The sequence below is a fragment of the Doryrhamphus excisus genome, linkage group LG9 (genome assembly GCF_037039965.1).
Source record: "Doryrhamphus excisus strain RoL-2023G ecotype Guam linkage group LG9, RoL_Dexc_Guam_v1.1, whole genome shotgun sequence".
Taxonomy (NCBI): Eukaryota; Metazoa; Chordata; class Actinopteri; order Syngnathiformes; family Syngnathidae; genus Doryrhamphus; species Doryrhamphus excisus.
In genome coordinates, this window is record NC_136365.1 from 20,445,224 (window position 1) to 20,459,276 (window position 14,053).

General features: G+C 39.9%; 1 protein-coding gene across 4 annotated transcripts in view; it reads right to left on the minus strand.

Annotated features, from left to right (window-relative positions):
* The window catches only part of znf827 (zinc finger protein 827), an 82,033-nt gene that overhangs the window by 36,889 nt on the left and 31,091 nt on the right, over positions 1–14,053 (minus strand). For all 4 annotated transcript variants that reach the window (XR_013628152.1, XM_058066773.2, XM_058066947.2 and 1 more), the window contains exons 3-4: positions 10,599–10,771; positions 8,899–9,388 (exon numbers count right to left, since the gene is read on the minus strand). Coding sequence is in view for 3 of the 4 variants with exons in the window: in XM_058066773.2 (XP_057922756.2) it covers positions 8,899–9,388; positions 10,599–10,771 (663 nt within the window). In the remaining variant the exon portion in view is untranslated. The remainder of the gene's footprint in view (positions 1–8,898; positions 9,389–10,598; positions 10,772–14,053) is intronic.

Consider the following 14,053-nt stretch of genomic DNA (forward strand, 5'->3'; position numbering starts at 1 on the left):
GCAAACTCCACAGAGATGGCCGAGGGTGGGATCGAACTCGGGTTTCCTAGCTGTGAGGTCTGCGCGCTAACCACTCGTCCACCGTGCAGCCCCTAATATTTTTGTTGAGTGTACATAATGTATACTGCAACAATGTTTTCAGTGATGAGTCCAAGAAGTCAAACCAATTATGACTTTTGCGGTTATCAAGTTTAAATTTATAAGACTAAATTACCTCGAAATTAGTAATTATTATTAGCATACCTGTGGTCCTACCATACTTTTATTTCCTTGACTTCAGTCTCAACTTTGCCACCCTCTTAAAAGTCTACAATCCTCGGCGTTGCGCGAATCCTCGTAGGATGCAAAAGTTGCGATCCAAATCAGAGCCTGATCGTCGTCCTTATCTGGCATCTCTGCAAGGTGCAGCCTCGCTCGGTTGCTCGGCGGAGTGTGGCTGTCACATGCGGCTTTACAGACATCTTCAAGAGAAACTGGGCCACGTCTAATCCGCCTTAGATGAATAATTAATAATTAGCCACGGCGCCACCTCTGATCGCCGCCGAGAAAAGAACAACTCGTCTTTATAGCTCATTGTCACGTCCCATTACACACACAAGCTTAAACAAAGATTTTCTCATAGACAAGAGTTTATGAGAGTTTGACCGACAACTCTTACCTCCTGGAGAGAAACTGTGACTACATGTCTTTTTTTTCAGGCGCTAAAACCGAGAGATGCCATCGTTTATGGTCAGATGTGCTCCCACCTGACCACCATCACCTAACATCGCTAACCACCATAGGCCACCTGCCCCCTTGCCCACATCATCCATCTGTGCTGACTTCAGCCCCTTTGATTAATGACGATCGATGCTGCAAGGGGTAGAGGTCTCGGTGTTCTGACCACCTATGCGGCATCCTGTGATGCCACAGTGCCACACCATGGCAGGTCGCGGGTTTAGTTCAACGGGGAGGAAAAGCACAGTGGGGGGGGTGCATGATACCGGCACTGCTACATTGACCTTCAAGTTCATGGGCAGTGGTTGCAGGGTTGCACCCCGCACCAGCTGGAAATGTCACATAGTCAGATGTCAGCGGGCAAGCTAAGTATAACCTGGTCAGCACCTGGAAGGACGTCCTCTAATTAGAAGCGTGTCGGACCATGTTGGATCAGACGAGGACAGGACTTTTGGTCCCGACTTTACAAACACACATGGAAATAAATGAGCAACCAGAGGATGTGGTGCACATTAGCCTGCCCTAATAAAAACTCAGGCTAACTTAGCTATGTTTTTACTTATCTAGAACAACGATACAAGCCTTAATTATCATATTTTCTCTACAGCTTATCCCTGGACTGATTTATACCCAATCAAACAAATATTACCTTACATTACATTGCCTTAACTTGCACTGCATGGAATCGTCTAAAACGTTCTCCTCCAATTCTGTGTGGAAGTGGTCGGTTTTTGGCTTTTTTTCTTTGCCCTCCTTCCCCACTCACTTCCAAAATCCTAAAAGTGAACGGCACTGCAATTTTTTTCAATTTTCTATATATTTTGTATATTATTAATACATTAAATAATAAATAAATAATAATAATATTAAATAATGTAACCTCATGCAGTACTTGTCCAACGTTAAGGTTCACTCCACGTTTAAATCGTAGTAACTATGCTTGAATATAATATTAAATAATAATAATAATAATAATAAAAAGAACAAGCACTCCCAAATAATAATAATACTTGTAGTATCCTGATCCTTTAAGCGTCAGTAATGTTACACAAATATTACCTTACATTACATTGCCTTAACTTGCACTGCATGGAATCATCTAAAACATTCTTCTCCAATTCTGTGTGGAAGTGGTAGTTTTTGACTTTTTTTCTTTGCCCTTCTTCCCCACTCACTTTCAAAATCCTTAAAAGGGAACGGCACTGCAATTTTTCCCATTTTCTATATATTTTATGTATTATTAATTAATAAATTAAATAATAAATAAATAATAATATTAAATAATGTAACCTCATGCAATACTTGTCCAAGGTTAAGGTTCACTCCATGTTTAAATCGTAGTAACTATGCTTGAATATATTAAATAATAATAATAATAATAATAATATAATAATGAAAAGAACAAGCACTCCCAAATAATAATAATAATAATAATACTTGTAGTATCCTGATCCTTTAAGCGTCAGTAATGTTACACTGATGAAATATTACCTTACATTACATTGCCTTAACTTGCACTGCATGGAATCATCTAAAACATTCTTCTCCAATTCTGTGTGGAAGTGGTAGTTTTTGGCTTTTTTTCTTTGCCCTTCTTCCCCACTCACTTTCAAAATCCTTAAAAAAAGAACGGCACTGTATATTCTCTATATTATATATAATATTAATTTAATAAATAAATAAATTTAATGAATAAATAATAAATCAATAAACCAAAAAATAAAAATTAAATAAAAATAATAATAATAATATTAAATAATGTTAAACATTACCTGTATATTTTTGTCACCACGCCCGGAATTGATTTTCAGATTTGCGCTTTGACGGTCAATTGTGCTATTATTTAGCATGGTAACGCTACTTGACATCTTTCTTCCTCTCCAGCTCCAGTCACAAAAAAAGAACAAGCGCTCCCGACAAAAACAACAAAACAGCAGAAGTAACAATTCAGCCTACGACGCCAAACGCATCACACTCCGGCCTTTTGTCTGTCAGAATTTCACAAACACAACACAGAGAGACGAGTGTCCACTTTCTCGCGCGTCATCTTGTGAGGGAGAGCACAGAGCCGAGAAGCAGATGGGGGGGGGTGGTGAGGGGGGGGTGGAGGTTGTCTCTGGGTGACTGGCCATCTCGTCTGCGTGAGCCGCTTCCAGCTCGCCGTGCTTTTTGACGACGCTATCGGTTTGTCTGCGTGTTATCGCAGCCTTCTGACACCTGCCACCAACACTCCATACATTGCTGTTCTTTTGCCTGCACACACACACACACACACACACACACACACACACACACACACACACACACACACACACACCTCCTGCTTCTATCTTGTGCCTCATCCGTCTAGCTGCCAGGCGCTTGTCCACTGCGCCTCACCTCTCGCTCCGTGGCCAGGCCTGCCGTCAAATAACTTCATTAGCTTTCCACCTCTGTCACGCCGGCCTGTTCTCCCTCTGACAATTGGCTGCTGTTTTATACCAGAGGAGCCCCAACACGAGCTGACGGTAGACGCTAGACGGCGGACAGTGATACTGATAGCTGCAAAGGAGATGTACGGACAAGAGGTCACGCTCGGAAAGGCCTTCTCGTGTCTGCCCATGCAGTAGTGCTAGAAACGGAGGTCTGCTTAGATACATTATAGACGACGTACCGAGAAAGAGACCAAAGGAACCCAGACTCTAAACATAAGACATTTCAAGTACGAAGTACGAAGTCACCAATGGGGATTATACTCAGGAGTATGCCTACTTCAACTTGGCTTTTTTTTTTGAGTATTTGAAATATATTGGACTATTTGTTTATTTTTTTTACATAATGCTCAAATGTGTCTACATAATTCATTCATTTTCTACCGCTTTTCCTCACGAGTGTTGCGGGGGGTGCTCACAGACCTCCATCAAGGCCAAGAAAAATATCCCTCATTTATCACTATTAATTTGTTCCAGACTCAACGGAATATGTTCATAAATTTTTAGAGCCCCATAGAGAGGAAATAACATCCCTATAGTGACTTTTACACTGCTGTTATTGTTTAGTATCATTAGTAACGTGAGTGTTTCAGGCAAAGAACGTATATATCACTAAAAACACATAAAAAAAAGAAAAATAAAAAACTAAAAATAAATAAAATAATTAAAAAAATGTTCACTTCCTCCTAGTATAATTGAAGTTATTTATTTTCCTTTTTTTCATTTATTACTATTAATTTGTTCCAGACTCGACGGAATATGTTCATAAATTTTTAGAGCCCTGTAGAGAGGAAATAACATCCCTATAGTGACTTTTCACTGCTGTTATTGTTTGTTGATATAGTATCGTTAGTAACGAGTGTTTCGGGCAAATAACGTATATATCACTATATTGACACTTACTATGGTACCCATTATGTCATTGGATGCTCACATCACCTTGTACCTCGGTACGTGACTAAAATAAAATAATAAAAAACAAAAAATACAAATAAATAAAATAATTAAAAAAAATGTTCACTTCCTGCTTTCCTAGTATAATTTAAGGTTTTTATTTTCATTTTTTTTAATTAAATTTTAATTTCAATGCAAAAAAAATATTTTTTGCATAATTAAAAAAAAGTATTTAATTTTTAAATTAATACAAAAAATTAAAAACTTAAAACTATATTAGGAAAGCAGGAAGTGAACAAATGTAACAGTTACTGATTGTAAAAGTACCATAAGGAGGGGTAGGATTAAATAAGCTTTGCTTCTTCCTACTCCTTTTGGACATGTGGAACTGTGAACTGATTATGTGATGCATTCAATTGTAATCTGATGCATGTTCAAATGAAATAAAACCATTACCATTACCATTACAATCCAATGTACGTCAAGTTATGCAGTTAAATGTAGAATCAATACAGAAATAATAGCCTCCAGCCTCTTTGCGTGAAACGTGACAAAAAAATAAAAAAAACTTTAAAAAACTACATTATGAAAGCAGGAAGTGAACAAATGTAACAGTTACTGATTATGTAACCCTGATGATGTGATGCACTCAATTGTAATCTGATGCATGTTCAAATGAAATAAAACCATTAGCATTACTTTGAGACGATTTTAACATGATAAATAAAATAAAAACGCAACCCTGATGTGAAATAACAATAACTATAACTAACAAATAATGATGTGCAACGACAGGGGATGCAAACAGATTGGATTGTATTGGAGTTTCCAATGCAGACCCCTAAGCTACTAATGCCTATGGGCGTGCTCAGCGTAGGGAAACATAGCATGAACAATGTGCTCCTGGGGGAGTAAAATAAAAAAAAATAAAAAAAAAAGATGAGACAACAATCATAAGAGATGTGACACCTCCCACAGTCCCCCTGCATGCCAATTACTCACACCCAGTCAAGGTCAAACTTGTTGTGCCTATGCCAGTGCAGCAGAAGATGGGGGGTATCTGGAGGGTGCCCACTGTCATGATTAAATCTGGTCCGCTGGGCGCAGGGGAAATAAGAAGGGGGGGGTTGGTGCATTTCAAAGTGTCCTGGTGGCTTTCATCTTTGAATCAAAATGTGGATCATACCGGATAGCTAACGGTTGTCAGCATGCAAGGATACAAATCAAAGCGTATCACTGCAACGCTCAACGGGAAACAAAAAAAAAAAATGCTTATTATGTCAGGGGTCAGGAAGAGTTCACTGGCTCTTCATGCCCGAGGAACTGGATGCAACTCCCACTTTGCCTTCGCTCGCTCCCTCAGATGTCACTTCATCTGTCTCTTTTTTATATCTTTTTCACTCCCCCACCCCCCCACACCACCACCCCACTCAACCTCCTTCACCGGCCTTGAGGGACTGCAGCACGGAACCGGCGGTGTAAAAGCAGAAGGAATGAGCTGCTGGTGTACACACTCAATCTGGCTTGGCAGGGAGGCCAAAGGAAATAGAGTCCAGAGGTCCCGGGAGAAGCTCCCTCACCTTCCCTGGCCTGCCTGCATCGTGATGGCGTGTCTCAAAGATCTGAGCCCACTTCTTCTAAGTAGCCCCTTTTTCTTTAAACCCCCCCTCGACAAAGGAGGAACTTTGTGATCAAAGGCGCGGTATTCATTAAAGTCCATAATCGTGCATTCAAGTTCAATATCCTTAAAAAAAACCACTTAAATTATATTAGGAAAGCAGGAAGTGAACAAATGTAATGATGCATGTTCAAATGAAATAAAACAATTAAAAAAAATTAAAAACAAAAATATGTTTTAAAATAAATTAAAAAATAAAATAAAAAACTTAAAATTTAAATTAGGAAAGCAGGAAGTGAACAAATGTAATGATGCATGTTCAAATGAAATAAAACAATTTAAAAAAATGTAAAAAAAATTAAAAACAAAAATATGTTTTAAAATGAATTAAAATAAATAAAATAAAAAAACTTAAAATTTAAATTAGGAAAGCAGGAAGAGAACAAATGTAATGATGCATGTTCAAATTAAATAAAACAATTTTAAAAAAATGTAAAAAATTAAAAACAAAAATATGTTTTAAAATGAATTAAAAAAATAAAATAAAAAAACTTAAAATTTAAATTAGGAAAGCAGGAAGTGAACAAATGTAATGATGCATGTTCAAATGAAATAAAACAATAAAAAAATGTTAAAAAATTAAAAACTAAAATATGTTTTAAAATAAATTAAAAAAATAAAATTAAAAAAACTTAAAATTTAAATTAGGAAAGCAGGAAGTGAACAAATGTAACAGTTACTGATTGTAAAAGTAACAGATGGAGATGTAGGATTTAATAAGCTTTGCTTCTTCCTACTCCTTTTGGACATGTGGAACTGTGAACTGATTATGGGATGCACTCAATTGTAATCTGATGCATGTTCAAATGAAATAAAACCATTTAAAAAAATTAAAAACAAAAATGTGTTTTTAAATAAATTTAAAAAATAAAATAAAAAAACTTAAAATTAAAATTAGGAAAGCAGGAAGTGAACACATGTAACATGTTTTTAAATAAATTTAAAAAATAAAATAAAAAACTTAATATTAGGAAAGCAGGAAGTGAACAAATGTAACAGTTACTGATTGTAAAAGTACCAGATGGACGGGTAGGATTTAATAAGCTTTGCTTCTTCCTACTCCTTTTGGACATGTGGAACTGTGAACTTGGCAGGGGGGCCAAAAGAAATAAGAGTCCAGAGGTCCCGAGAGAAGCTCCCTCACCTTCCCTGGCCTGCCTGCATCATGGCGTGTCTCGAAGATCTGAGCCCACTTCTTCTAAGTAGCCCCTCTTTTTTCTTAACCCCCCCCCCCCCTCGACAAAGGAGGAACTTTGTGATCAAAGGCGCGGTATTCATTAAAGTCCATAATCATGCATTCGAGTTCAATGTCCTCTCATCCTGTCTTTTTTTATATCCTCCCACATTCTCCTTGAATGATGGTCTGACTAACATGTCCGCCACTTGACACTGGACTGACATTGGAAGGAGTCATCCCGCCTCCTTTGGGAGTAGCCGGGGCTTGATTGTGCAGTCTGGGAGGGAAGTGCAACTGGCACCCAGGGGGCATCCATTTGGAGTCGGGGGCAGCCAAGCTAGAAGGGGGGAGGGGGGGGAAGCTAACTAAGTCGGCCCAGTCCCTGCGCATCCTGCCGGGGTCATAGTATGGCGCCGAGGGTGCTAATCATTTCAAATTATAAATTCCTTTTTAATTATGAATTATGCATACATTTTTAATTAATCTAATGTTCCCAGGGTTTTTGCGTCCCGTTGTCGCTGAAGATCTCAATCTAATTACGCAGCATTAAGCTGGAGATTGGCAGCCGTAGCCTTGACCCGGCAGCTGAACCTCTGCTAACCTTTTTCCATCAATCTCGCCGTCGTCTCCCAGCTCGTCCTTTGATATTCCGCAACATGGTGAAATGCATCTAAACACCGACAGGACTTGGTATTCCATGGCAGCAATACTTCCATATCCGTACTATATATAATACTTTTTTATGCGAAGCAGTTGAGTTCAAATTGCAGTAAAAAGTATTTTATTCTCAACAGGAACAGCAGCTTGTCATTAGCTGGTGTAGAGCCCCTGAATGAACCCTTTTATATCCGTTTATCATCTTTTTTTTATATACTTTTCATAAGCCAGTGTTGAGTAGTTTCGGTCTTTTTCTATGCGCGGAATAAATGTGAAACGGAGAATTCCCAGCTGGTTTACTAACCTCTGGATGGTAGGATATGATTTGATTTCATGCAGAAAAAAAATGTCGCTCTCTCTTTTGCTGATTCCGGCGCACCTTTTGCTGTCAAGGTCCCAATAATTTAGCGCATTACAGATCCAGCGACTCTACATGGAATGGTTGGCGTGGTGACGCGTGGTATTCTGCGTTCAAATCCTCTTCAGAGCTCGCTAACATATTGTACGCGGCGTCAGAAGCAGCATCACATGACACTCGGGACAGGTTACCTTCTGCGTGATAGACCCTGAACATTGGTGAGGAACTAGAAGGACTGGAATGGTGGGGTCCCATGGGTCAGACCCAAGAAGTGAAGGTATTTGCCCAATTTTTGCAGCTGCGCTATAATAAGACCCGCTTACTTGTAGGCATACAGGGACTGCAGATAAGCCCGGACGTCTGTATTAGGTATTGTTGTCAGGAATAAACAATCTGGTTCTCATTCTATAATTTGGTTCTTTAAGATTCCCTTATCCTCTATTCGACTAACCCACTTTGGTCCAGGACTCCAGCCTTGAGTGTATAAAAGGCCGGGCAGGGAAAGGAAGGGTGCTTTTTTGCAGCTGTGCTGTAATAAGACCCGCTTACTTGTAGGTATACAGGGACTGCAGATAAGCCTGGACATCTGTATTTGGTATTGTTGTCAGGAATAAACAATCTGGTTCTCATTCTATAATTTGGTTCTTTAAGATTCCATTATCCTCTATTCGAAACCCACTTTGGTCCAGGACTCCAGCCTTGAGTGTATAAAAGGCCGGGCAGGGAAAGGAAGGGTGCTTTTTTGCAGCTGTGCTGTAATAAGACCCGCTTACTTGTAGGTATACAGGGACTGCAGATAAGCCTGGACATCTGTATTTGGTATTGTTGTCAGGAATAAACAATCTGGTTCTCATTCTATAATTTGGTTCTTTAAGATTCCCTAACCCACTTAGAGTCCTCAGGGGGAGGATTTCTACAGAAGGAATGATTGAAAACCCGTACTAACCCGATAGCTTCATAAGCAGATCAGTGGCCGTCTTGGTAGTGATGTCCGGGCTGAAGAGGGATGCCGTGGTTGGACCACTCGGGCTAGACCGGACCCCACCGCCTATGCCGGGCAGGTCCAAAGAGTTGGCACTGCTGCCGGGACGCTCCCTGCAGATGCTGAAGGGCGAGAGCACAGACAGGTCTCTCTCCAGCGGCTCCTCTTTGATGTGGACGTGATTGGCTGACGCCTCGCCCGGTGGCGACGACTGTTGCCGGAGGTCCGCATGTAACGGGGACACCTGAGTCCCCCTCATTTCCATGGAACCGGTGTCACCCATCAGGGAGCCCTCGCCCTCCGTGTCGGTAGTGAGCTCCTCTTTCACCTTGACGTCAGTGCGGGGAAAGTGCTGGTGGCAGCGCATGTGAAGCTTCAAGCTGAAGTGGCGCGAGGAGGTGAAGGGGCAGAGTTCGCACTGAAACGTCTCGCCCCGGTCTTGGTGCTGATGTACCTGGAGAGAGAGGGCCAAGGTGCCAAATTAGAACACTCATCGTTATTATAACTGCGGTGCAGGAAACGGGGAACCTCATTTGACGGATACTATTTAGTGCAGCTGCCAGGTGACGACTTGTGAGGCGTCTTTGTCTTAAACTACACACTCTCAGATATTTGTCTTCTTGCACAGTTGTGCAGCGTTTTTCTGTCCTTGTTAGACTCAGTTTGTGACAAATGAAAATGAATCAATGAAAATGAATCAGATGATTTTCAAAGAAGGATGTACATTTTTGCATAGAGGCCTACTATCAACAACTGTCAGTCCTTTGCATCTCCTGGTATGGCTGCTAATCCAAGTTCATCATTTTATAAGGCTAATAGATTATTAGAAAACCCATTTAAAAAAAAATCTAAACTAAAACTAAAATCTCTTACCATGCTGTTAACTACTTTCTTCAGAGAGCAGCACAAACTGGGTCTAACAAGGACAAAAAAACGCTGCGGAACGCCTCACAGGTCGTCACCTGGCAGCTGCACTAAATAGTACCCGTCAAACACCAGCACGGTGGTCGAGTGGTTGGCGCGCAGACCTCACAGCTCGGAGACCCGAGTTCAATCCTGCCCTCGGGCATTTCTGTGTGGCGTTTGCATGTTCTCCCCATGCATGCATGGGTTTTCTCCAGGTACTCCGGTTTCCTCCCACATTCCAAAAACATGCTAGGTTAATTAGCGACTCCAAATTGTCCATAGGTATGAATGTGAGTGTGAATGGTTGTTTGTCTATATGTGCCCTGTGATTGGCTGGCCACCAGTCCGGGGTGCACCCCGCCTCTGGGGTAGGCTCCAGCACCCCCGCGACCCTCGTGAGGATAAGCGGTAGAAAATTAATGAATAATGGGAAATTATAGGAAGTTGCAATATTATCAGAAATTTTCCGTACTTCAGGAAGTGGCAAAAGTTCAGACACACCTTTGTTCAACCAATTAGCAACGGGCAGGGGTTGATTTCACCCATATGGTATCAACTTATGCTTTATACCCGCGGCTGGCTAGGTCCAAGAGTACTTAGGATCTGTTAGCATCCGTTATTGCCAGTGGGAAAGCATGGATAGCGAGTACAGCTGTGCAGCGGTATCGGCCAAAAGAAGTCCTTTCACCGCCACATGACATTATGGGCTGTTTACAAATGTTTACTAAGCGGTGACCAGAGTGCCAGGGCCATCTCACCTTCATGTGGGACTTGAGATTGTCTTTGCGAGCACAGCGGAAGGGACACAAAGGACACTGGTGGCTTTTCAAGCCCGTGTGGATGACCATGTGTCTCTTCCAGTAGCTCTTGCGCTTGATGACCAGGCCGCATACAGGACACTGGAATGGTTTCCCAACGTCCTCCGGAGAACCTTGAAGGGGGACAACAATGTTCAGAAGAAGGTCAAAGCAATGAAGACACATTTCTAAAGCTCGACTCTGGTGTTTTATGCACTGGTACTGTACTACCATGTTCCAATGCCAGCTGCAAGCGATGAAAATGCTAATGGTAATGGTTTTATTTCATTTGAACATGCATCAGATTACAATTGAATACATCCCATAATCAGTTCACAGTTCCACATGTCCAAAAGGAGTAGGAAGAAGCAAAGCTTATTAAATCCTACCCCTCCATCTGGTACTTTTACAATCAGTAACTGTTACATTTGTTCACTTCCTGCTTTCCTAATATAGTTTAAGTTTTTTTATTTTATTTTTTAAATTATTTATTAATTTAAATTTGTTTATTTAAAATTAAAATTAAATTATACCAGGAAAGCAGGAAGTGAACAATTTTTTTTTATTTTTTTAATGTTTTTTATTTTTATTTTTTGTTTTTTATTTTTTATTATTATTTTTATTATTTTTTATTTTATTACATTTTTGTCACGTACGGAGGTACGAGGTGGTATGACCATCCAATGACATAATGGGTACTATAGTAAGTGTCAATATAGTGATATACTGCTTGTATTTTTTCTTGAATTTGCTCATCGCTCAAAAATCAAAAGTGATTGTAACAGTCGTTGAAATATCAACAAGGACCAAAACTACACATATAGTACCATTAACAATTGGAGGATGACCAGTGGGTAGTATTATGGGTAGTATTGTGGGTAGTATTTGTGATTTTAGAAATAAGGAGTTAGTATGTTCTCTGTAGGCGGCATTATGAATTATCCTTACTGACCTTTTTTGCAGTACATTTAAGCCATTGAAGATTGCTTTTATAGTTTATAGCCCAAATTTTTGCTTTGTTCAATACTGAAATATTTCTGGCCACTTTATGTTATGTATTTGTAATATGAGGTTTGAAAATGACAGGAGCAAATACTCTTAGCGTCTCGATTATCGTTGTTGGCTTTATATCCGGCATCCATTACCGTTTAATTGGTCTTATTAGAAAGAGGCATGATTGCATTACAAATTCTACACGGGGGGGCCCCCACAGTCAGGACGTCTTCATGAGTATTCCGGCGATGTTCCTCGCAAAAACATCTGGTAATCAGTGTTTGGTGAAACGACTGCGCTCAGCCATTCATTGACCTGAGGTGTAAAACCTCGAGACGGTCTATTTGCGACAATAAACTGCCATCTGCAGCCCGAGAGCTCTCAGAGCACAGCCGAGACCGACTCACAATGCAAAAGAATGAATTCTGCTTACTCGGAATGGAGGCCAACGGAGCACACAAACACATTAGTTTTATTTGCCAATATGTTTTAGGAGGAGAGTGCAGATAGAAACTATACTGACGTCATTAACAATAACCGATACAATATCGCTGATTAAAAAAAAAAGCGTCTTTATGGGCATCAGCAGACAGCGGGGGGGGGGGGGGGGGGGGGCAATAGCTTGCTGTCTAGTTTACACGGTGTCGTAACAGCTCCACTCCAAAGATATCATCATGTACAATATATCACATGGCCATGTATAAGCTATTAACACTCTTACTGAGAGTATTACACGGAATACACAACTTCAATAAAGGCTTCAGAAAATTTACAGAATTAAATCAACACCTCAGGGGCGCGGTGAAAATAAGAGTATTTATTGGAAGGCTTTTTGCGCAGGGTCATGTTTGATTGTGAAAGGGGCTTTTCTATTTGGCTCCGTTTATCCGAGGCCGTCTTTTTTCAATTGCGCTGCTTGAAAATACATATACTGGATGCAAATCAGCATCATGTTTCATGTGCGGATTTATGGCTTTAAATGAGAAAACCGAACGCCCCCGCGCTAGAAAGCTTCTTGTATATGTTAAAAAAAAAAATGTTATGTTAAAATATTTTAACAGTCCAATTTATACAGTCCCGTGTTTATCGCCGTTAACTTATTCCAGAACCAACCACTGCGAGTGAATTTCCATCATTCAATCCCAGCTGTTGGTGGATGGCGTTGCAATGTGGTCTCTATCCCCCAGAGGGAGGCTGACGTTATTGCAGCGTCCCAATGAATGGGTTGTTCAGACGCAACGCATTACGGGAAAACGTTTTATATTTTAAACTCATTGATACATGTTTGTATGTTTATCAGGTGTACCTTTTGTGTGTTAACTTGCTGTGTGATGAGTTTAGTGTTATTTGTATTAATGACACCATGTGTCCGACTGTAATACTCTTAAATCCGGACCCGGATAAGCAAAACAAAATGGATGGATGAATGGATGACATATATACTGACATCAAAACAAAAATACACAACCCTGCAAATACACAAAAAAATTGTGACCTGCATATTCACCATGCTATGAAATAACATATTTTTTTGTAATTATTTGTAATATATTATTACATAACACCATATATATCATATTATATATAGTACATATTATTATATATATTATGTATAATACTATGACTTTGTTCTACATATTTTTATATTGCGGCTTTTTTTCTCAAAATTATGAATCTACTCTTATTATTATATATATTAATACTATGACTTTGTTCTACATATTTTTATATTGTGGCTTTTTTCTCATAATTATGACTCTACTCAAAACGTGAAAAACACAAAAAAAATACAACATCATTGCTTTAAAAAAATGGTAGTACAACCTTTTTAGTCATACGTATTACTATATACTATGACTTGGTGTTTTATACTTGGGGGGGGGATACTGATTTAATCGTCAAAACAGAACTTTCTTCTTTTTAAAATGTTTTGCCTGCTGACTTTATTCCCATAATTCTACCACTGCATGTTTTTAGTCAATTAGATTGACGAATGAATGAAATCAGCGTTGACTAAGGAAGTACTCCTGCAAAACTACTACCGCAAAAGATACGAATACGGACGATAAAAAGGGAGTTTATATTGTAGCCAGCGCTATTCCTAAATGTAAAAAAAAAAAAGATGCGGAGAAAATGACTACTACCGGTTAAATGGGCTTCATGGCGGAAGCGGTGAGGGACGACAATAAAAAAAACCAAGACATGGCAGTCAATAATCAAGGTCACATTTTTCAGTCTGGCAACCAAACAAACTACCTGCATTTTTTTACAGCGCCGCTCGACCTTGACGGCTTGCCGGGTTACAGCAGACACCCCCCCCACCTCTACTCGTGCCGCCCCACCTCTCCTTTTTAGCATGCAGATCACACAATATTACATCGGCTGCTTCATCCGTCTGAAGTCAATTTCATCCCGCCATTTTA